The 24,052-nt window shown below is 48.1% G+C and overlaps 2 protein-coding genes across 9 annotated transcripts; both read left to right on the forward strand.

Moving 5' to 3' along the window:
- Positions 1–213: 213 nt before the first annotated feature.
- kiaa0586 (KIAA0586 ortholog) lies at positions 214–22,550 on the forward strand. Of its 8 annotated transcripts, none has more exons than XM_046412504.1 (29): positions 214–808; positions 918–961; positions 1,323–1,392; positions 1,723–1,792; positions 2,162–2,339; positions 2,476–2,534; positions 3,079–3,154; positions 3,238–3,379; positions 4,408–4,516; positions 13,283–13,421; positions 13,562–14,100; positions 14,990–15,062; positions 15,178–15,369; positions 15,467–15,680; positions 15,960–16,136; positions 16,250–16,365; positions 17,043–17,192; positions 17,768–17,952; positions 18,035–18,162; positions 18,357–18,553; positions 18,635–18,788; positions 18,881–19,040; positions 19,155–19,429; positions 19,568–19,620; positions 19,740–19,856; positions 20,173–20,344; positions 21,032–21,183; positions 21,321–21,360; positions 22,289–22,550. In XM_046412504.1, the coding sequence occupies exons 1-29, from the start codon at positions 520–522 to the stop codon at positions 22,393–22,395; spliced, it is 4,377 nt and encodes a 1,458-aa protein (XP_046268460.1). In that variant the 5' UTR covers positions 214–519; the 3' UTR covers positions 22,396–22,550. The 8 variants fall into 8 exon arrangements, with proteins under 8 accessions (XP_046268460.1, XP_046268465.1, XP_046268466.1 ...); XM_046412509.1 differs by having other exon boundaries at positions 21,325–21,360; XM_046412510.1 differs by having other exon boundaries at positions 19,740–19,766.
- irf2bpl (interferon regulatory factor 2 binding protein-like) lies at positions 6,561–9,286 on the forward strand. Its single transcript, XM_046412513.1, has one exon. It carries the CDS (start codon positions 7,064–7,066, stop codon positions 9,071–9,073), a length of 2,010 nt encoding a protein of 669 aa, XP_046268469.1. The 5' UTR covers positions 6,561–7,063; the 3' UTR covers positions 9,074–9,286.
- Positions 22,551–24,052: the final 1,502 nt, after the last annotated feature.

Genomic DNA, 24,052 nt, shown 5'->3' on the forward strand with positions numbered 1-24,052 from the left:
AAAGCTCCTTGAATCCTTGAATTTCATTTGTCGAATGTATTGACTATCTATTTTAACAAAGTTTTAACTTCATCGTGTCCTTTCTTATGTTTTCACTGAATGACTCGCGTCTTGTTTGTTCTTTGTTAGTTATGGTTTTCGTTTGTGGTTTATGAATTTAGAGACGAAGTGAGATATCTCTCATCATTATTTTTTTAAAATCTCTGCTTCAATGCAGAAACCGGAAGTGCTCTGTTTTGTTGCCAGCAACCGTTATTGTTTCCAGCTTAGTCGCTTTTTTGTCAGCTGTACTTTTTCACCTTCCTGACGTCTCTTTTTGTTTTTAATATACTTAATGAACTTCGTAAACCTCACTTTTCCGCAGTATCTTCTGTCATTTACCGAGTTTTAACACTCCAGCTACCATTCGTTCCGTATAATACTGAAGCGGGAAGTTTAAAAGTTGCTGAGGTTAGCCTGCCGGCTAACGGCGGGCTAATAAACCGCAAATCAGCTTTAATTAAAACTTTAATCGTCAGTATGGTGCATCACCCGGACTCCAGCTCAGGCAAACTGTGGCAGTCATCTGGTGAAACCAGCCCGGATCAGTCGGACACCGGGGACGTTTTAATCCACTCCACTAGAGTTCTTCTCCCGGAACGAAGACATGAAGCCGGCCCAGGTTCTGTAAAGATAACCGTCCGGAAACTGCGGGACCTTCCTTCCCGGCTCCCTGTGGCTGAGCAACAGAAGCAGAGCTATGGGACAAAGAAACAGCAAAAAGCGAACGATGCTCCTCCTCTCCGGACAGTAGTTACCCGTCAGCCCGGTAAGGCTCCTACGGGTGTCCCGGATCCACCGGTGATCTGAGCTATGCGGTGACTGACGAGCCTTCAGCTCTGGTTGATTTGTGTGTGTGTGTGTGTGTGTGTGTGTAGACAGGCGGACCCTGACGAAACCTGAGCTGACCAAAGAGAACAGCGTGAGTCCCCTGCTGCTTTCTCCTTTTCCTTTCACCACGTTGTCCGTTTGTCCAGTTTGTTGTCCATGTCACGTGATGTCCCACTGTCCCGCTGTTTGTTGTTGCTGACACCCAATCTAAATCTTCTGAAGTCAGTTCAGTCGTGTTTTCTCATGAATTAGTTTGGTGCTGATGGCTTCTTGTCATTTTTTACCTGAATCAGTTACCGGAGGTAAACGCCGCGGTGTTTTCCCTGTAGAATAGATAGATAGATAGATAGATAGATACTTTATTGATCCCGAGGGAAATTCAAGAATAGAGTCTCTGCAGTTTGTGTGCAGTATCAGAAAATGATTTGAGTCTGATGTGTTTGTCGTTCCAGCAGTCTGCAGCAGCCGAGTCGAGTCCCAACAGGAAGCTCTCAGCTGGGCCACATGACCAGCAGCAGCCTGGTGAGAGATCCAGCTTCATCAGCCAGTCATTAATCAGTAATCAGTGAGATCATCACCGCTCAGTATCTGACTGCATTAAGCTAGATATGGTTCTTATTATACATTAGCTGTTTTTCTTATTGATTTTCAATACACCACTGTATTGAAAATCATTAGTATTATTGTAGAATTGATGCATGATTAAATAATATGGAATCATTTTTTGAGATATTTTCTGAGAAGTGTTGCTGCTGCTGATGTTGGAATCACAAAAACCAGATAGTGTGTGGAGAGTTTAGGTGCAGAACAACCCGAGGCTGACCCCAGCTCTGCTTACATCTTCACTCTCAGGTCACGACCTCCTGACGTCACGTTTTGAAGCTGGCGTTCGAGGAGTCGTGCTCACAGCTCTGAAACAGCGGTGAGGAAAACCATGACATTCCTGTCTGAAATGACGAAAAAGTCTGTGGAGTTTGGTTTGTTTTGTTCCTGAGATGTTTACCTGAGCCAGATGCATGAATGTTTCCAGGAGCAGCAAAGTACTGAATGAAAAAGTTTTGAAGTCTAAAACTGAAGATATGAGAAACAGACTGCTGACTGCTTTTAAAACTCGTTTTGTTTCCACCCGACCATCATGAAGCAAAGTAAAGTTTCTTCACATTAGATTTTCTTAATCAGTTGAACTCTTCAAAGTTAAAAACTACTGAATGTAAAACACTGAAGTATTCGTCTGACCCCTTCATGGTCTGCGTGTTCACCCAAGCGAAGTCATGTTCTCTCTGCCGCTCAGCTCTCACAGTGCCCCCTGCAGGAGGGAAGTCAGAGTGCAGCTGCTGGACCCCCTTCCACCTTCTGGTCGGAGGAGCAGCTCCCAGGATGCAGTGGGTGTCGCCGCGGGGGTCCAGACGGAGGCGGAACTGTTCCCTGGTTGCTCGAGAGTTGACACAAACGCTGCTGCTCTCATTAAGGTGCATCTGACCTGAGTTCAGTTCACTGAACACTCTGATGATACAGGAAGTACTGACAGCAGTACAAGTTTTAATCAAAACCCACTGAATTACCTGCAGTACTTTTAGAATGCAGTATTTGTGTTTGTGTTTTCAGGTGGAGGCTCAAGTGTCTCAGCTGACTGATGGTGTAAACAAACTGCTGCAGACTGACAGGTACACACCTGCACACTTTGTTGTACTGTATGATGCTGTAATCTGTTACTGTGTTGTGTTGTTGTATTACAGTATATCTCTATATTAATACAAACTGTATAAAGATAATACACTCTGTTATAATAAGTGGTGTCATATTGCATGTTTAGTACTGCAGTATTAGTTTAAGTGCAACATTGGTTGTGAGTACCAAGTGTATTTGTATTGTTTGTGACTTTAATTGTTTTTGTATAGGTTCTATTTTTAATTCTATTATTCTATATATTATATATTTATTTTCTATAATACTATTATATTTTATATTATTATCATAATTTATTTTTTAACTGTTGATGTGAACTTTTTTCTGTTTTGATCTGAAGTTAACCTCAAGATCAATAAAAGGGGCTGCAGATCACAGCTACCTGCACACACACTAAAAAGCCAGAGCACCTTCTTCCTGTGTGCCTCAGACTCATCTAACCAATAAGCGCAGAGGATGTTGTCACATGAAAGAAGTCACATGCACACTGTTTCCTGACACTGTGACATCACTGTGTGGCAGGGACAGGGGGTGGAGCCTGAGCCAGCAGTCGCTGCATCACTTGGAGGTGCTGCACAGCCAACAGCTGCAGCTGCAGGTAAATACGCTCACCTGTTCAGCTGCCACGGACACCTGACTCTGTCTGCTGACTGCTCGTTGGCTCTCCTCTTCTCCAATCAGAGCCAGCTGCTGGAGTCAGCCCTCAGGATAGTGACAAGCCACACCCCTGTGACCTCTACGACCTCTGACCCTGCTGTGACCCCTGATCTCACATCTACAGGTGAGCCAGCCCATCTGCAGCTCACTGGCCTGGACGCTGCAGGTAAACACACACACACACACACCTCAGCATCATGGGAACTGTAGTACAATTCAGTTCAGTCTATTTGTATTGCCTCAAATCAGAAGCAGAGGGAGAAGAGAGAGAGAGAAGCCCAGTGCACCATGGGAGATCGTGGCAGTCTGAGAGTTTAGCAGCATAATGAGGGCCAAGTCCAGTCCCAACTATAAACTTTATCAGAAAGGAAAGTTTTGATTCTGTTCTTAAACATCTGTTCTTAAGAGTCTGCCTCCTGGACCAGGACACAGTCTGTCCTACGTGGTCCAATGTCTCAGAGGTTGTGACATGTTGTGACCAGCAGGTGGCAGCAGCAGCATCGCATCCAGCTCATCTTGTCAGTGTGTGTGTGTGAGAGTGTGTCTTGTATTTTATTCTGCTGGGAATTGGGTTGTCATGGTAACCAGGCTGTTTGTAGCAGCGGGCTATTTTTAGTGTGTGTGTGTGTGTGCTGACAGACGTACAGATGAGTTTAAGTCTCAGCAGGATCAGTGGACTCTGATGAGGTCTCTGTTTGTGTCCAGGTGTTTGGACCGTGTGAAGTTGTCTCTTGTCTCTCTGTAGTCCTTGCAGAGATTTAAGGAGTCCTGAAGAGCTTCAGGAGTGATTTTTTTTTCTTTGTGAGCAGTTGTAGAGGTCCTTGAAGAGTGTCCATCGGTCTTTGAACAGACTCCAGAGTTCCTTGAGGAGTTTCCAGGCGACTGAGGGGTGATGCAGTGACAGCATTAGGCTGCTGACCTCAAGAGAGGCGGGTCCACCTGGTTTGTCTGGCTGTCCAGCAGTCTGATTCAGCAGCTCCATGAAATATTGTGTGAACACTGATGCTACTCACAGGACCAGCTGGAATGAGGCTGGTGACCTGTGACCTTCAGTGGTGGGGTTGGGGTTAGGGTTAGGGGTCAGACCTCCACCTGCTGCTGTCCTCACAGAGTGGGGACAGCCTGTTAGAAACAGAGTCTTGTTTAACGTCTTTACTGCGTTCTGCTGACCGTCTCTGCTTCTCTCTCCATCAGCAAACGTTCACAGCCCCTGGCAGCCAAGCTCCGCAGCAACCGCCGCCTCTGAGACTAGCCCAGTTGCCATGGAAACACCCCGCCGTGACCAATGGCCGCAGCAAACCAGGTGATGGCTGGGGGGGACTGAATTTGCTGCTGAGAATAAATCCTGCATTCAGAGCTGCAATCTGACATCACACAATTAGTGAATGCAGTTTATCGTGTAACCGTGAGTGCAAAGTGCAGTAAAGTTCGTGTGTGTTCAGGTAAACGTGAGTGAACAGCTGGTGGTAGATACGTAAGAACAGTGTCAGACAAGATGTCCATTATCAGGAGTTAATGGATGACCTGGACTTGGATGATTTGCCAGAACTGTCCATTAATTCCAGGTAATGGACTTCAAAGTCAGTAACAAACAGAAAATATAATCTGACAGAATGTTTAAGAACAGGACTGTCAGCAGTCAGCCGTGTTCCTGTCCCCAGATCAGTCTGAAGGTTTTCAACAGCAGGTGATAGTCCAGGTGTGCACAGAGCTGATGTCTGACAGGCTGCAGAGGAGGCAGCGTGTTGATGTGTAAACCTTCTGGGGGTTTGACATGAACGTATGAGGTCATAACATCAGCCTGAGGAGACAACTGGCCTCACTTCATGATCAATAATCTATAATCACACATTTACGTTATAATCCCCAAAGAAATGGACGATTTCTGACCTGAAACAGTGAGTCAAGTCTTTTAGAATCGGAATCCCTCTTTTTTGCCACGTATGTTTGCACATACAAGGAATTTGTCTTGGCATGAGGAGCAAATGCACAACATGAATGTGGAATTAGGACTGGAACATTTACAATAAGACAGACGAGATTAAATCTGTGTGTACAGTGAGATGAGAGCTGTGCAGTCAGCGTTGAAAGAAAAACAGGAAGACCAGGAGGGTTAGAGTGTGTGTGAGGGGCTGTGCCTCGTTTATATTCACCACCGAGACTAAACATTCAAAAGAAGCTTTATTTAAACCTGAACACGACATCAGGTCAGTGTGTGTGTGTGCGTGCGGTTTGGGGGGAGGGGAACTCGGTCTATTTGCATAATCATTCAGAGTCAGGGGTGAATGAGGCTGCAGCTCTTCGTGTTTTCAGCAGCTTCCTCCTCCTCACAGCACGGTCACCAGGCGTGTTTCCATGGCAACATAGACAGCATCTATCAGAGGCACGCCATAGCTAATCGGTGTGTGTGTGTCAAGCTGGCTCTGAGCCAACCAGCCAACATTAAACCCTTGCTGGAGGTTTTACATTTTTCCCAGAATGCATTATTTTAGTGCGGTGCCAACATTGGTGGTTAACCCTGTCCTCTCTGGACAGCTGAGCTCCAGATGTCGAGCTTACGTCTTCATATGTCTGACCAACAGTCCACAGACCCCAGAGACCCACTTTACAGAACAGATCAGTTCCAGATTCACTTTGTGTCAGTCCGTCAGGTGGAAACGCACAGAAACACAAAGAGGAGGACACGACAGACCTGAGGCGGGTGGTCACTGAGGGGGAGGGTCACAGAGAGCTGAAACCTGCCAGGCAACACGCACACACACCTCCTGAGATCTCGTTCACATGACAGCTGCAGCTAAACATGATCTGAACTCTTGAGGGATTGATCATGTATTTACAGACGGATCCTATTTTGCAAGCTGAGCCTGACGAAGAAAGAAAGAAAGAAAGTGACATATTTCGTCATTGGAGGGAACTCACTCCAACGAAATTCGTGCTCTGCATTTAACCCACCCAAGTGACGTGCACACACACACAGCAAACCCGGGGCAGTGGGCGACCGCGTGCAGCGCCCGGGGAGCAGTGGGGGTTAGGTACCTTGCTCAAGGGTACCTCAGCCATGGACACCGGTACGGGGAATCGAACCAGCGATCCACCGGTTACGGGTCCGACACCCTAACCGCTGATCCTGAAGTCGTGCTCCAAACACGAGTAAACAGCTTCCTGTCAGCCCTGAGCTTCAGAGTGGACAGGATTTAGAGACAGGCAACAAATCATCCATCAGCCAATCTGTCAGCTAATCAGTGATCGATCACAGCTGATTGATTCATGTTCACAGGTTGCTGGTGCACCAGCAGAGTGAAGTCATGTCAGCTCTTTGTGTCTGTGATGTAGAACCACCACACCACACTACTGACCTCAGATCAGCTGCTGCTTTGATACTGCAGCCTGTCGGAGCAGAAACTGATCACGTGTCAGTTTTCCTGGTGTTTTTGTCTCGTTGTAAGTAACAGCAATGGATGGAGGGGAGGAGGCCAACAAGTGGCATCATGTCACTTCAGGAGGTGGGGGGGGGGCTATGACGTCACGCACCCTACCAGGTTGCATCCTGTTGGGGGGGGCATCCAAATTCCTCAGCTTTTGTCGGAGTGAAGCACGCAGGAAAGAAAAAGAGAACCCCCCCACCCACCCCACCTCTCCTCTGCTCCTCCTCCTCCGTCTCTGCATCACAACACGGAGCTCCAGCGGCGGCAGCAGGAGGAAACTGAGCAGGAACAATAAGCTGAGAGGAGTCACTGCAACGTATGTCTGTCTGTCTGTCTGTCTGTCTGTTAGTTAGTTTCCTCTGAGCTAACCGGGCCGTGAACGCAGCTCCCCGGAGCAGGCAGGGAGGGAGACGGGCAGAGGGAAGATGTCCTCCCCGCAGGTCTCCTCGTCCCGCAGACAGTCATGTTATCTGTGCGACCTGCCCCGCATGCCCTGGGCCATGATTTGGGACTTCACCGAGCCAGTCTGCCGGGGATGCGTCAACTACGAGGGCGCGGACCGCATCGAGTTCGTCATCGAGACAACCCGCCACCTGAAGCGGGCTCACGGCTTCCAGGAGGGCAGATCCCCCGGCGGACCGCCTCTCCCGCCGCAGCAGCCCGTTGTGGCGAAGAGTCAGGCGGTGTTACTGACCGGGAAAGAGTCGGTGGGGCAGCTGAACCACCACCAGACGGACGGACCGGGGAAGCCTCAGCAGCCCGCTTTGGACCGATACTCGCTCGGCGCAGAGAGCCGTGCTCGGTTTGACTACGGCGGCCACAGCAGCAGCAGCAGGTTGCCCAACGGACTCGGAGGACCGAACGGGTTCAAACCGGACGACGGACCCCCCGAGCTGAACCGACAGAGCCCGAACTCGAGGAACAGGGGCAACGGCGGGCTGGTGTCGGCACCGGGACAGATGAATGTACCGCCGAACCTGCTGCCTCAGACCCAGCTGAACGCACCGGCCCCGCACGGCACAGCGGGCAGGGCTGCCCTACAGGGCGCCACGATCGGTGTGTCACTGTCCGGCCAGGTGGGCCTGTCTGACCCCGGAGGGAAGCGGCCCGCCTCGGTCTCCAGCACGGACCAGGAGCGGGAGCTGAAGGAGAAACAGCGGAATGTGGAGACTCTGGCTGAGCTGAGCGAGAGCCTCCGCAGCCGGCAGGAGGAGTGGGCAGGCAAGCCGAAGATGGTGAGGGACACGCTGGTCACGCTGTCCGGCTGCACCCCGTTCGACGTCCGCTTCAAAAAAGATCACGGGCTGGTCGGCAGGGTGTTCGCCTTCGACGCCGTGTCCAAACCCGGCATGGAGAACGAACTGAAGATCTTCATCGAATACCCGAGCGGCTCCGGGAACGTGTTCTCCAGCGCCTCGGGGGTGGCCAAGCAGATGTACCAGGACTGTATGAAGGACTTCGGCAGGGGTTTGTCCTCCGGCTTTAAGTATCTGGAGTATGAGAAGAAACACGGATCCGGGGACTGGCGTCTGCTGGGGGATTTATTACCCGAGTCTCTGCGTTTTTTTAAGGAGGGTGTGGGGGATGAAATGTTGCCGCAGCCCTACATCGACGGCAGCTACCCGCTGCTGCCAACCTCCTTGGTGCTTCCCGGCCGAGCGTTGGCGTCAGGCAGCGGCAGCTCCAGGGCCGGTGCGAGGAAGAGGAAAGCCTCCCCGGAGCCCGACTCTGCAGACGGCAGCCTGAAGCTGGCCGAGGAACAGCAGAGGCAGCAGTGGATCAACAGTCAGACCGAAGCCCTCAAACTGTCCATGGCTGCTGGCTCTTTCGCCGGGCCGCCTCCTCCGCTCGGCTCTGGGCACCCCGGACGCGCCACGCCCCCGGAGTCCGCCGCAGCACCACAGAACGGACAGTCCCCGATGGCCGCGCTCATGTCAGTCGCGGATACGCTCGGGAACGCGCACTCCCCCAACAAGGACAGAGACTCGGTTCACTCCACCACCTCCTCCTCCAGACACAACAGCAGCAGCCCGCTGTCCCCCGCCTCCGTGTCCGGGCAGAGGCGCCTCTCCTCCCGCAACGGAGACCTCGGACTGTCGGCCACGTCGCAGTCCTCAGGCGGCATGGAACAGGCGCACGCACAGAACGTGCCCGACTCCCCCATGGCGAACAGCGGACCTCTGTGCTGCACCATCTGCCACGAACGCTTAGAAGACACACACTTTGTACAGTGTCCCTCCGTCCCCAACCACAAGTTCTGCTTCCCCTGCTCCAGAGAGAGCATCAAAGCCCAGGGGGCCTCCGGGGAGGTGTACTGTCCCAGCGGGGAGAAGTGCCCTCTGGTGGGCTCCAATGTGCCCTGGGCCTTCATGCAGGGGGAGATCGCCACCATCCTGGCTGGAGATGTGAAGGTAAAGAAGGAGAGAGACCCCTGAGGATGATGAGGAGGAAGAGACTCTGATTAATGTGAGAGCCAGTGCTCCGTGTGACTTCTAACTTTGTGTCAGTGGTGTGAGAGAACCGACCAGGGTGGGAAGCTGATAGCTGATCAATACTGATTAAACAGGTGGGCAAAGTCAGAACTACAGGTTATCCCACAACAGAAACACTTGAAACTTTAAATCCAGGGAGAATGAGGTAATGACACCCCCCCCCCCCCCCCCCCCATCTATCATTTTAATATCAATATGATGACATATTTGTCACAGTAGTTTTAATAAATTATAGTCTACTTGTATTTGTGTATATATTTGTTTTTATTGTATATTTTGCTCTAAGTATTTATTCCTGTACTTATTCTGTCCTGAGATGCTGCGACACTTCCCCTCTGGGGCTCAATGAAGGATTGTCTTATCTTAATTTGACTTAGTTTCCATCAGATGAGGTTAATGACTGATTGTTGTTACAGCTGATCAGAGCAGCGTGAAAACAGTCCGTCCAAGTGAGTCAGTCTCGGTGTTGGACAGGATCAGCTATCAAACCGATCAAACACACTCTGATGTTTGATCAGAAAACATCTTTGAAAACTGGCTTGAGTCTGGACAGTAAACGAGTCCTGTAGTCGTGTTGGGTCAGAGACAGTGGGCTCAGGGGACTCGGGTCAGTTCACACTTCAGTCTGCAAGTCCCTCTTTAAAGGTGATTCATCTGAAAATCAGCTATTGATCAGCTGTGGAAATGTCTGTTAGTTTGTTACCGACTAAACTGCAGCGAGCAGCTTGAAGAGGACACTGAGGACAGATAAACGTCTGCTCTGCCTTCACTCACGGTCAGACTGGATGTCTCAAACTGGTCAGTTTGAGGCCAAAGTAATGGATGAAATGAAACCATATTGAAGGGATCCAGTGTGTCCAGCTGAGTTTTGTCCTCACAATGTAGAGACCTCAGCAGGACAAACTGCTAGAGCTCAGAGAATGAAGCTGGACAGACGTCTCACGTCACTGGCGATGCTGCGGTGACTGTGAAAGAATTCATCGTTGGACTGAATCGGAAGTGATTTTGTTGACTGATGAACATTTGGACTGTCGGTCTGACAAAATAAGACATTTGAGGACATCCCCTGATGGAGCGCTTGTCTCGTTGGCTGCAGCTTGTCCGATCGCTTCGGGGCGAACAGTTTGTCTTACAGTACGCTGGCAGAGTGAAGCTCTCATCAGGCTGTAAGGCTCAGAGACACACTGATGAGGCAGAGGAGAGGACGGACAGACTGCAAAGGGGACGTTGAGACTGAGCAGCTGTGATGGATTGTATGAGTGTTGTGAGACAGCTCTCACACTTCACTCTGTGTGTGAAAACTCTTCTTATTTTTATACAACTCTGACACTTTTTATTTCACTTTTTTAGAATCTTTTGTCACTTTCTAATTTTCTTTTTTTTTTTCAATTTTCAAAATTTTCATTCATTTTTAAGGTATGTAGTTGAATTTTTTGAAAATCCTAATTTAGAGGTTTTGATTTATTTAGTTTCTTATTGCAATAAAGCGTTGTGTGTTTTTCCTTGTTAGTTTCAGGATGTGACTGAGTGGGCTCCTGTTTTCTGTTGTCTCACTTTGTTCCTGTAGACCAAAAACCACGAAAACATCTGATCTCGTACTGAGACTTCGAGTCAGTCGTAATACATCCACCCGCACAAACCTGATCAGTCACATGACTTCACTTGGAGCGGAGCTTTATTCTGAAGGTCTGGTGACAGGAAGTCACACACTGTGTACACTGTGACCCCACTGCAGTATCAGTACTGTATGTCGCTGCAGAAGAAATTGCAGTATCAGCAGGTTTTACTCTGATGGCCACAGTAGTACTGTTATAGTATTTGGACTATCTGTACAGTAACATCAAGGGCAAGTTGATATCTCTATCTCTAAAATTATATTGTAGTAATCAGTAGTAGAAATGTAGAAATGCAGTATTTCTACTGTAGCATCACAGTAGAAATACTGCATTAAAAAACAAATGACAAAAATTCACATTTAACAACAAACAAAACAATTTCATCAGTTTACAGTAGTATCAGTAGTACTGCAGTCTTTTTGTTACTTGCTGCATTGCAGATTTTTCTCTTTGAACAACACACACACCTGTAGTGTGTGTGTGTGGGGGGGCACTGATGGTTAAGGTGCCCTTGGCTCAGTGCAGCAGCTCACTGTGTGCATGCTGATGGAGTCCCCACAGACACACCTGTGCGTGCGTTGGTGTGCACACACACACAGGTGATCAGGTGACGTGTTGTGTTTCTTTTGCTGTAAACTGAAGTGTTGAACAAAACGAAAGCTGATTGGCTGTCAGGTTGGATTCCGTGCTTGTCTCTGTTGTTGTGCACGACGGACGGATCGTGAGATCACTCATCGTTAATGAAGGGCAGCAGTGTGAGTCGTGTGTGTCGCTGTGGCCTCGTGGGCTCTGATGTGTCCCAGCGCAGAGCAGTCGTCCACCAGCGACGCCCGCGCTCTAGTTCCTTTGTTTGAGTTTATTTCAGTGTCTGAGGACGCAGATGCATCACTCAGTGTGAGAACCAGTCGCACAGCATCGGGCTCACCTGTCTGTCTGCACATTACTGCAGCCTGATCCCTTCCCCTCCTGCTCCACTGCGTGTAGGATGCTGCTGTTGCCATGGTTACCACCCTCCAGTCTTTATTCGGGAAAACTGCCGAGGAAACAAAGAGAGAAAAGGTGATGAGATGACGTCTTTACTTAATCTGAAAAATGCCACAACCTTCATGCTAATAAATCTTATTTGACTTTAAACTTAACCTGCAGGTGACATGATGAGGTCAAAGGTCGTGTGTTTATGTGTGCGGGTGTGGGTGTTCCTCCCTCAGCGTTGACTCCATTTATTGACGATGATGTCAGCACTATCTTTCTCCCAGCACCCCTCCCCCCAGTCAGATGTGTGTCTCCTCCGCTGGCTGCTGCAGCGTTCATGTTTCTTTGTCTGATTGGTCGAGTTGAGGTTGTTTCGACCAAAGCTGATCACAGAACTGCCATTAATGGTTATAAATAAATTTAAATTTTAAATTCAGTTATAACCTGTCAATTATATAATTAATCCCACAGAGGATCCAAATGCTGCCACACATCAATGCACATGTTGAAACTCTGGGTTGGGTTTGTCCTCCATTTTGCCTGACAGAGACAGAGAGGATGATGGGAAACAAGGACAAAATGAAAGCAAATGTTTTCACACTGGATTAATATTGATCTCCACTCCTTACTACCAAAACACATGAATTATTGGTGACATGGAAAGGTTTGCAGTGAGGGGGGAGGAGCAGCCTTTCACCTTCTTCTCCCTCTCTGCTCTCTCTGAATGGAATCTTCTCTCTCCACCATCATCTCTGCTCCCTGTCGCTATGGGAATGTACTGTGGTGTTGCCTAGCAACAGCAGCAGACACTGTGCAGCAAACACACACACACTGTGTTTACTGGATCCTACAGGCTCCCATCCTGTTTACTGCTGTCCTGACAGACCCACACACACACACACACACATTCTGGGGTGTCCTCTGATTGACTCCAGAGGCAGCAGAGTGTAGAGAGACTCAGTAAACACCAGATAGCCTCCACTAGTGGCCTTTTCCTGCTCCCTCAGTGTGTGTGTGTGTGTGTGTGTGTGTGTGTGTGTGTGTGTGTGTGTGCGTGCGCACGCTCCTCACATGCACTCACACTGCAGAGCATCTCACATTCAGTGAATTAGTGTGTATGTCCAGCGAGCAGAGAGGCTTCACACAGCTGAAAACCTCCTGAAACAAAGACGCCAGGCTTGCTGAAAATGTCCATAAATTAATGAAGGAACGAACATTCCTCTCATTCCCTGCCGTTAGTTCTTCAGCGTGTCTCGTTTCTCTTGTTTTCTCTGTCAGTAAACTGAATCCTTTTGTGTTTTTACTGGTTGGAAACGATATCAGCCTGGACCCTGCTGGTTGTTGCTGTTGCTGATTTATTTTTGTCAATGGACTAATGAATGGACAGACAAATAGTCCCTAAGGTGGGACTTTGTTTTTTAACATATTGAAATTATTTAAATATCAAAGACTTAAATGTGAAGGTATGCAGCAGCTCAGACTGGATACTTGAGAGCTCATTTGCCATGAATGGAAAGTCACTGTACCTACTGTAAACTGGTCTCTATTGGTCTTTTTCTGCCAGTGTTTCCACAGCAACCCAGCCAGCTGCAGGAAGTCACCTCCAGTCTTCAGCTAATCACAGTCAGGCAGCAGCAAGGAGGACCAATGACATGCTGAGGGAGATGGGACGTTTGAAGACTGAGATGAAGATGCTGCTGATGGTACAGTGCAGTACAGTAGTGTAGCACAGTAGAATACAATGCAGTACAGTAGAGTACAGTGCAGTACAAGTACAGTATAAAATTAAAAATTACAAAATTAGCATCAGCATCTGAACTTAAGATTTTCTGTCATCCAACAGCCAGAGGGGTCTCAAAAAGCCATGAGAACTGGTCCAGAGCACCGCCAATTCCAACAGAATCTGGTTCAGCAGTCCTGTCCCCAGCAACTCCAGCTCCAACAAAATCTCTTCAAATCAAGCCACTTCCAATCCAAGTACCAACAGTCTAAGTCCCAGCAAACTCAGCCCGAACAAAACCAGTCTCATTCCCAACAAACCCACTCCCAGTCCCATCAAAACTCTCTCCAAAAAAATTTCATTCAACAAAACCACTTCCAGTCCAAGTCCCAACAAAACCAATCTCAATCCCAACAACCCCACTCCCAGTCTCATCAAATGCTTGTCCAACAAAGCCAGTCACAAAAAGATCAAACCAGTCGAATCCAGTCCCAGCAGTTCCAGAGCAGGCCTGTGGTTCCATCCATGTTGGAGGAGGCAGGTCAGGTTCTTCGTCAGGTTCAGAGGCAGAAGAAGGTTTTGGAGGAGAACCTGGAGGCTCTGCAGAGAGGCAAAACAGGAGAGGTCCTGCACTGCCAATTGGAGGCACTGGCTGCTAAAAGGTAGCTAATGCTAATCGAAGTATCTAAAAGAGTTAACACTCACTTTATCTGGGTTACAGCATGCTAATATTACTTTAAAACCTGCCAACAGGTAGCTGTTTGTACTTCATTTATCTTTTGACAGTTGACTATTGTTAGTGATTATTGATCAGTGTTTGTTGGTCTGAGTTTATAGCAAAGGAATTCTGGTTTGTGTTCAGCTGTTGGTTTAGAGCTGCAGTCAAACACATGAGCTCTGACAGCGTTTGCTTGACAGTTGGCCTCAGAGCTGTGATGAGATCAAACTGCACCCAAACATCACCCCCCAAGACTGACAGCTGTCACACCGAAGAGACACTGTCTCTGTGTCCTTCAGTCAAACCTCTCTAATTCCTCTCACTTAACAAATAAATTTATCAGGGAAAACCCTTCGGCAGCTGAAACAAGACTGACGCATTACATTACATCATTGTTACATTTATTTAGCGACTTACAGTAAGTGCATTCAGGCATATCGATGCAACCAACAGAGACAAGAATCATGTGAGTATGTCAGAGCAACAGCTACAGGAGAGCCAAGGTTTTAAAGTGTGAGCTGTATGCAGATAATCATGCACATTACATTTCATCTTGCATAATTCTTTGATTGATAAGTCTTGTTTATTACCCTGTCCCAAACTGTGTTGTTGCAAATGACAGATTAATCTCTGGTTTTTAAGGTCTTCAGTGTCATTGTGCAGAAACAGATCAACAGCACAAGTGCTGACTTGCTCTGATGTTTTTTACCACATGAAGAAAACGTCCCACCAACATTAAACACCAAAGAGGAAATGAAATAAATGAAACCCGCTTACAGAAACACCGCAGAAGAAGACAGTGTGACCCTGCTCGGTTTTTCTGTCCTCTTCAGAGACTGGACTGACAAGGTTCGGGTCAAGAAGACAGTGGACGCCTGGATCCACACTGTAACCAAAGATGTCCAGGTGAGCTCACAGGTGGATTTATACACATCTTGGAACACCTGGAATTCCAGGAGAAAAGCAGTCCACCCTCATGATGCACAGTTTTTAAAATGCTGCCCCCTCCTCCTGTCCTCAGGCAGAGATGTCTTCAAAGGACACTGCCACCAAACACTCAGCCAGGAGAGATGCCATGATGACATCACAGCAGAAGGTTTCTGGGAGGCCTACCCATTCAGGCAAGGGGAGGCCAGTGAGCGTGCTCAGAGGAACAGCAAGTAAGACTGCAGCAGAGAGAGGAAGTAGGGAACGGACAGCTGGACACAGCCTGGTCAGTCTGGCCTTGACTCAGATTTATTGATTTGATCAGTAGCACGAGCGATGACTCATAGATGAGGATGTCATTGATTGATTGGTTGTGTCTTCAGCTGCAGAGAGCAGAGCCTGATGGAACCACCAGTAGAACAACAGACAGCCAGCAGGTGGAGGTGGATGGAGAGTCCTACCTGTCTCGTCTGTATGGCAGAGCTCCGTATGAAGGTCTGAGACGAACACTGAAGAAAAGTCCATACCTTCGCTTTTGCTCTCCTGGCTCGCCACTCAGCAGGAAGCCCCGCCCCCGGCTGGTGGAGAGCGTCAGAGGTCAGAAAGTGGTTTTGAGAGGATGCGGGTCATTGTGAACTAAACATCATGTCTCTGAAGGTTTTCTAACCCAACAGATTTACAGTTAGACAGACAGACAGTGTGGTCAGCTGACACAGTGTAAGCCAATCATAAACGCATCGTCACATTGTCCAATGAGAGCTGAGCATGTAAATGATGACCTCAGGCGTCTCGTCCTTGCATCCTATTGGTTCAAATGTGTAACAGCAGCATCACAGGTTTGATTGTCTTCCTGTTTCCTGTTTGTGACTCCCTCAGGTGTAAAGGTGAAGTCATGTAAGACTCAGACGTGTTTGGCTCCTCCCCTCAGCCTGACCCCTGCACCACCTCAGCATTATTGCATCATCAGCCCCTCCCGCCTGACCTCTGGTGACCCCACTGGCCTCACAGCAACCTCTGCTGACAGTTACTCTGTTCCCATAGCAATCCCACTGGGTTGGTAAACGAATTACCGTCAAAGTATTATTATTCGATTTTGTTGTAGTGTGAATGAAAAATTTGAGATAAAAAATATATTGAAGATCAAAGTTGACTGTCCTGCCCATCAGGTCACCCCAGGGCGGACCCCAGGTGTCTCGCTGAGCGTCAACAGGAAGTGACATGCCCACCCACAGCTCGTCCCACATCTAGTGTGGTTGCTGTGGATTACAAGCGTCAGTCACAGGTACGTTTGAATCCTCAGGTCTGATGTCCGGCTACGCCCCCTTCAGGCAGCAGCCGTCATTTCAGACACTGCATGAAACAAGCCTCCGTCCTGTTCTGTTACCACGGTAACTAGCTGCCTACACGTAAGTATTGTTCAAACAGCACACGCTCACCTGGAGCACCACGAACATCTGTCTGCTCCTCGTCGTCCTTCTCCCTCTTTAGAAGCCTTTCTCACGTGCTGAACATCTTGCTTTGTTTGTGTTCCCCTTCACTGGTGGTAAGCTAGATAGATAGATACTTTATTGATCCCGAGGGAAATTCAACTACCACAGGAACCTCACTGTCACCTCCCACAACTGCTTCCTGTTTACCCCTCTGCTTTACCTGTCCATTCAGAAACAGGTGATTTCAGTCTGACGCTGAAGAGTTCAGAGGACATCCGTCCGCAGCCTGAAGCAGCCTCAGCTTCACTTATTGATATATTGATTATTGATAAAGTCTGATTTAAACTGTTCAGCTCAGTGTGAAACACTTATTTCAGATCCTGCTTCCTTTATTGTCCTCAGTCCTCACTAATCATTATTTTAATTCATTACTGATTCAGTCATTTATCGTCTCTTTATGTTCATCAAAACCGCTAAATTAAGTTTTATTCACAGAGGCAGAGGTCACTGACAGGTTTTGTGTTGACAGGAGGCAGACCAGCTGAATGCAGGTGAAGCTCCTCCTCCTCCTCCTCCTCATCCTCATGTTGATGTTATTGAGAGGAAGAGTGAAGAAGAGGAGGACGAAGAGAACATCTTCCCCGGAACAGACTTCCTGTCTGTAGCTGATGTTGTCCAGGTAACCTTTGTCTTCCTCTCCTCCTTCTCCCCCTCCTCATCTATTTTTGTGACCTGGTGTGACTCAGCTGCAGTCCCACAACTCCCCCTGCTGGACACAAATTGAAAACCACTTCCTGCTCCAGTCTGACAAGCACTGATTGTTGACTTGAGGTGAGAGGTGTGAGACAGGTCTGTGCGGGGGGGCAGGACTCTCTGTCTTCTGTCTTCACGAGTCCAGTTTCAGCCTCTTCTCTGGTCACCAGTCCGTTGATTTGAAGATTTTACTGCTCTTCTGTAAAACACCTGCAATGATCATCTGGCCTGCTGCTCCTCTGTGCTTCTCAGATCCACAGCCAGGTCTCTGCTGTCTGTTCCTGGATCAGGACAAAGCAGACGGGGTTGTAATCAGTTCAACTGTTTTCTTTACAGCATGTCTGTTGTCTTACAGTAGTGTTGAGTATTTTATTCTTTCTTGTTCAGTTTATTTGAATTGTTGCTGCTGTGATGAACCAGCATTTAACAGCAGAAAGTTCATAATTTTTTCCTTCAAATTAAGTTTGTTCAGGTCACTTCCTGTTTGTTCTTTCTTCTCAGGAGGAACTTAGTGTTGTGGGTGAGGAGGTGGTAGAGTTGGATGGAGGTCCATCTCCTCCTCTTGTCCTGTATCAGGGTCCGGTCTTCCCTCCTCAGGCCCCCTCTGTCCTCCCTGCCCAGGATCACACCTCCTTTGAGGGCCTCAACCAGCGGAGAGACGCCCTGGAGAGCCGGCTGGTGGAATGGTGAGAAACAGATCAGATCTGGACTGAACTGGTCTGAACTGGATTCTCATGGCTTTGTTCTGTTCTGTTTGTTTGTGTCCAGGGTGGAGCAGCAGCTCATGGCCAGAATGATCTCAGAGATGTACCGCACTCCTCCCTCTGACCCCGCCCAGACCCACTCCACTGACCAATCAGAGGATCAGGAGCAGAGTGTCAGCTCGGACATTGGGGGTTGAGTTCTTGCTAGCAATCACTCACATCAACCCATAAGTCTGCTGTTATTCTTTGTTTTTTCTTGTCATCATCACATCTTAAAGCAACTGCATGTTAGGCTGTCTGACTTCTTGTCTGTGGCTGCCGGCTCACAATCTGTCAGACTGTCTGTAGCTGCACGGATGGGTGATGTTCTTGTTGTGTGTGTTCAGTAGAGGCAGCAGGAGGTGGAGGCCTACAGCTGTTTGTGGACTCCAACGTGGCTGTGGACTCTGCTCTGATCAGGCAGCTGGTCGATGAGGTTCTGACTGAGCACATTGTACTGATGCTGGGACACAGAGATGCACTGGAAACAGGACCAGAACCAGGAATGAAACCACCAGAGCCGGGTCTAGAAGCAGACCAGGAGGTACAACAACTCAGAACAAACTACATCTTCAGAATTTTCGCTCTTCAGTTTGTCTTAATCCTGTTGCTGGTCCTGCTCCAGGAAAAACTGGTACCACTGGTTCCTACACTAGCACCCATCCCTTCACCCAGCCCAACCCCGCCCAGCAGACAGACACCACCTCTGGCCACACCCTCTCCTTTTGAGCCAACCAGCCTGCTGAACAAGGAGTCTCCTCAGCCAATCACAGCACCGGGTGAGAAACAGCTGCGGAAGCTTTAGCTCATTCATATCATTATCAGCTTTCTCGAGTTAATGACTCACTATACTGTCTGACTGTGACCTCAGAGCCTGTAGCCACGCCCACCTCCAGCCCAGAGCCCACCCACCCTCCAGGAAGTCCTCCTGTTCTGTGTCATGCCCCGCCCCCTCTCCCCTGGGGAGATGCTGAGCTGCCATTGGATGAAGAGAGACCAGAGGAACACCTCGACACACACTCTCAGGCTCTGTATGCACACACTTGTTTACTGGGCAAAACGGGATCCAGTGTTTTTTGTTGTTGTTTGGCCCCACAGACAGTTCACATGAAAGACTCACTGTGTCCTCATCTCTCGTCCTACAGCCTGATGTCAGTAGCTGAGGAGGAGCCTCCTCTCTCCTCCCCTCCTCCTCCCCCCTCCATCCCTCCTGTTTCCTCCCTGTCTCCTCCCCCTCCCCACAGTCCTGATCCCAGACCAGCGTCCCCCTGCAGCTCCTCAGAGGACCCCAGCACCTCTAACACCAGCAGCTCCAGTGGCAGCAGCAGCAGTGTGGTGACAGCAGGGACTGATGCAGCTCTCAAACACATCTCAGAGGGAGAACTGCTCATCAGTGTCAACCAGCTGACTGCCATGACAGGTCAGTTCATCATCTTCATCATCAGGCCCACATGCTATCTCTTTTCTCAACATCTGAAGTAAACCACCAAACATTTCACTTTAAAGTCACTTCCCAAGAAATCTCAAGTGCCTGTCTGTCTGTCTGTCTGTCTCTCAGAGGAGGAGGCTGTCTGCAGTTTCTCTAGCTCTCTCCAGGAGCTGCAGGAGATGGTGAGGAACATGTTTGTTTGTCCCCCAGTGATCACAGTAGTACTGCAGTGGTAATGGTGTTAGTACTACAGTCTGTTGTATTTCCTGTCAGACTGTTTTGTCACATGTCCCTCGTCCAGGACTTTGACCCCCCCAGTGAAGGACAGGTCAGAGGTCATGACCTCCTGCTGACTCTCCTGACCAAGATGAAGCAAGGAGTCACACACACACACGGAGGAGAGAGACCACAGCCAGACGTACACACACACACACACACACACACAGTCTTGTTTTTATCACTTTTGGGGACATTACATTGACTTCCATTCATTTCCTGGAGCCTTAACCACCACCTGACCATAACAATAAACCTTACTTACATTAACCTAATCCTAACATCAACCTTAAACCTAACCTTAAAACAACTCTTCACACGAACATTTAAGGATTTATGTTGTGTGGACATTTTGTCCCCACATGTAAGGCGGATCCTCACAATGTGACTGTGTAAACAGATTTTTGTCCCCTCACATGCACACACACACTGTGACCTTTGACTTCTTGTGTTCTCAGGGCTCCTGGTGGAGGGATCAGGAGGAGGAGGATGAGGTGGTGAGTGTTGGGGAGGTGATAGATGACCGGACTCCAAAACCTCACCAAACTTCAAATCTCAAGAACTGCAGAAAGAGTGCCGCCCACCAGGGTCAACCCTCCTCCTCACCTGGACAGATCAGTCAGAGTGCAGGTACGACTGCCTGTAGACACACGCTGAGGGCAAACTACACCAAACTTTATGCTGTGCGGGTTAAAGCAGTTTACACAGGAAGTCATTACAGCAGGAGAGTATCAACAAGTCTTTACTGTCCAGTCACGTGACAGCAGCCATTAACCTGACTGTCTCTTTGTCTCTGCCATTAGACACAGAAGTCAAATTGAGACAATTAATAGACGGAAGTCCCGTCCATCAATTTTTAATTTAATTTAATTTAAGTTACTTTATTAATCCCAAACTGGGAAATGACTTCTCTGCATTTAACCCATCACTGACTGAAACACACACACACATGCAACATGCAGTGAAACACACACAGGAGCAGTGGACAGCATCAAGCCCCCGGGGAGCATATCGGGGGTTAAGTGCCTTGCTCAAGGGCACATCAGCCTGCTAATGGGGGGTGGGGACATTATCACTCCGGTGAGGGAATCAAACCAGCGATCTTCCGATCACAAGCTGCTTCTCCAACCTCTAGGCCACGACTGCCCCCTAACAACTCATTGAGGGTCGTCTTCGCAGGGAACATTTAATGAGAAAATATTTCATGTATCTCCAGCCAAACTAATCTACTTGTTTATTGTTTGACTTCAAACACCAACAACAAGTGACATCACTATGACATCATTCTGACATCACACAGCTCATGTCTTTTTCCAGAGGTGTCAGAAGTCATTTTTGAAGCGACCAGTCAGGGTTCGGTAACCATGGATGACCTGATGATGGAGCCAGTTGGTGCACTGACCTCTGACCTCCAGGCTGACCTGTTGTCTCCTCCTTCACTGCTGGTGGACACACATGCTGTCGAACAGGTGAGACACACACACTCACATACCCTGCGTACCTCATTACTCATTACTGAAGTGAGGTAAACTAACTGTGTGTGTGTGTGTGTGTGTGTGTGCGTGCGTGTGTGCGTGTGTGCGTGTGCGCGTGTGCGCGTGCTCAGGTAGCTCCTGTCCTGGTCAGAGCATATGAACCACAAACAGGTAGGAAGCTCACAGTCTGTCAGTGTTTTCTGTCTAAGTTTAATGAGCAGGTGACCACTAGAGGGCGACGTGTCTCCACTGCTGTCTGTTCCAGTGTTTAGTCTCTGCTGAGGACACAATTCAGTGTCTCACAGTCGCTTTCACTGGTTTCTCATACTGATACTATCAATACTAATACTACTAATAATTTTATGTGTATGTTTTATGCATGTCAGCAGGTTGTTGTACAAAGTTGTAGTAGCAGATGTTACAAACAACAGGACGTAATACAGAAAGAAAAACTGTCATCACCATCATGACTGTGTGTGTGTGTGTGTGTGTGTGTGTGTGTGAGAACAGCTCACTGACTGATCCAGCCTCTCCATACATGGTAATGTTTACACTGACTGAGCTGTGTGTGTGTGGGGTGGAGGACATGCTGACGGTTGAATCTTCACTGCGTGTTCAGTGAAAAGACGCGCTGTGTGAAAATAATCCCAGCAATAACAAGACAAGTTTCATTTCCCGTGTGACACTGAGAGTCAGTCTGCCGCGTGATCGAGTTTTCAATATTCTACACTTGATTTTCAAAATAGACGTCAGCACTGGATTACTTGTGATGACAAGTCTTTTGTATTTTGTGGACATTGCTGACTGGTTGTCATGTTTACTGTCCAATCAGAGAGCATGTTTGTGTGTAAAGTTGAAGGTCTGTCAGTTTCATCTCTGTGTCTGTAATTAGAATGAGCTCGGTAACCGTGACAACCGGCTCACAAAGATGTTTTGTGTGTGCGTTGCCATGGAGACACAGAGGTTTATTATGTATTATTTATTATTATATATTCAGAGCCCATCGATCAGCCTGTCAATCGATCGGCATGTCAGTGTCGTATTGTGTCTGAGCTGTAGTGAAGTGAGGCTGATTGATGATTTGTGTTTGTTTCTGCAGCAGGAAACAGGAGGATGGAAGTTCATCTGCCTTCCGTCAGACTGGAGGAGGAGATGATGGAGGAGAAAGCAGCAGATACAGACTCCTCCACCATCGATGTTTTCTAGAGAGACTAAACTTCTGCTGTGAGCTGCATCATGAGGTCAATTTGATTGGTGACAGATAGATTATTGACTTATTTTTGTCTGATTGTTCACAGAATAAATAGATTTTTTTAAAGTTTATTTTTAATATGAATAAACTGAAACTGCAAAGTAACAAACATTATAATATGAGTGTAGTACAGTATAAAGAAACAGAAAACTGAATCTTTGTCCTGACAGCAAGTCAGAACTGTGGGACACGCTCATCACGCACGCACGCACACACGCACACACACACACACACACACACACACGAAAAAGTGTGAGTGAAGCAGAAACACACACACAGTCAGCGTGTTGAGATAGGAAACGATAAGCAGGAAATGAGATCAGCGAAGCAGCAGGAGAGACAGTGAGACACACACACACACACACACACACACACACACATGCAGTTTGAGTCCAGCAGGTTTCAGACCTTCTGTTTGTGTGTCTGACGGTACTGATGAGCTCTCTGTGTGTCTGTCTGGTGATCAATACTCTCAGATAAATGATTAACTCTGATCAGGTTTAATGAAGCTGCTCCTCCTCATCATCACCTTCATCTTCTGTGAAGTCAACTACAGGACACATTCTGTCGTCCAGTCACTGCGATGAGACGTTTGTCTTCATCTCAACCCTCAGAGTGTTAATCACCATCTTGTGTGTGAGTGAGGAGGACATGATATGGTTCCTGCTGCTGACCTGCTTCACATAGTGGACTGGACTGTCTCTGGAGGTCTCCTGTGTGCATTAGGGGTCCATAAATATCAGCAGAGATGCAGCAGCAGGTGAAGCTCTTTGTTTGAAAAGCTTCGTGAATACTTTATCAGTTCTGTTGTCTTCTCTGTTTCTGTCCTTCGTCCTCCACATCACTGACTCGTGTTTGTGTTCACATCTAGGCCTCCATCAGTTGTCTACGTTGCACAAGTCTGAAACTTTGCAGTCTTTTGCCGTTTAAAAATGAATATGGAAGTGTTGCCATAGCAACAAGGTATCAAACCTCAGTCTGGACCCATCTGTATTTTCTGACTTGGATTTAGCCTCTGGAGCTAACGGCTCCAGCTTGTGTGTGGTTACCAGAGATCATTTTATTGATCTGCTGCAGGCACAACAAAGCTCAGTCTTTAATCCGGTGATTCACAGCTGCTCTGACCAGGACTCAAACCTGGATCAGATCTATTGGAGAAAACATTTTCCAGTTTTCTCTTTGAAGACTGCCGGCTGCTCTGCCTGCACTCCCTTTGATAGCTTTAACTCTTGCTAACTGCTGTTAAGTGCATCATTAGTTAAGTTTAGCTAGTTATCTGTTGTTAGCTCAGTTAGCAGTAGAAGTTAGCAGTCTTTTTGGTTGGCTCTCCCTTCTGGGTCCCCCTACCCTGGACTTGAAATCCTCCTTTTAGCAGTGGAGTGAACACCTGCCAGTCTGAGCTGAGTCTCTGGCTAACAGGGGGGATGGGGTAGCAGCAGAGTCTACAGAGGACCTCCAGAGTTCAACAGTCTCACAGCATCTGGTAAGAAGCTGTTCCTCAGTCTGGTGGTCCTGCTCTTGATGCTCCGCAGCCTCCTGCCTGAGGGCAGAGGGGCAAACAGTTTGTGTGAGGGGTGGGTGGGGTCCTTCATGATGCAGGAGGCCCTTTTC

Source organism: Scatophagus argus, chromosome 15 (genome assembly GCF_020382885.2).
Source record: "Scatophagus argus isolate fScaArg1 chromosome 15, fScaArg1.pri, whole genome shotgun sequence".
NCBI lineage: Eukaryota > Metazoa > Chordata > Actinopteri > Scatophagidae > Scatophagus > Scatophagus argus.

Coding starts and splice junctions, on each gene's coding strand:
- kiaa0586 (XM_046412504.1), top strand. CDS start 520: ATGGTGCATCACCCGGACTCCAGCTCAGGCAAACTGTGGCAGTCATCT. Junction 962..1,322: donor AGCTGACCAAAGAGAACAGC/GTGAGTCCCCTG, acceptor TTGTCGTTCCAG/CAGTCTGCAGCAGCCGAGTC. Junction 19,430..19,567: donor CCAGCTGACTGCCATGACAG/GTCAGTTCATCA, acceptor TCTGTCTCTCAG/AGGAGGAGGCTGTCTGCAGT.
- irf2bpl (XM_046412513.1), top strand. CDS start 7,064: ATGTCCTCCCCGCAGGTCTCCTCGTCCCGCAGACAGTCATGTTATCTG.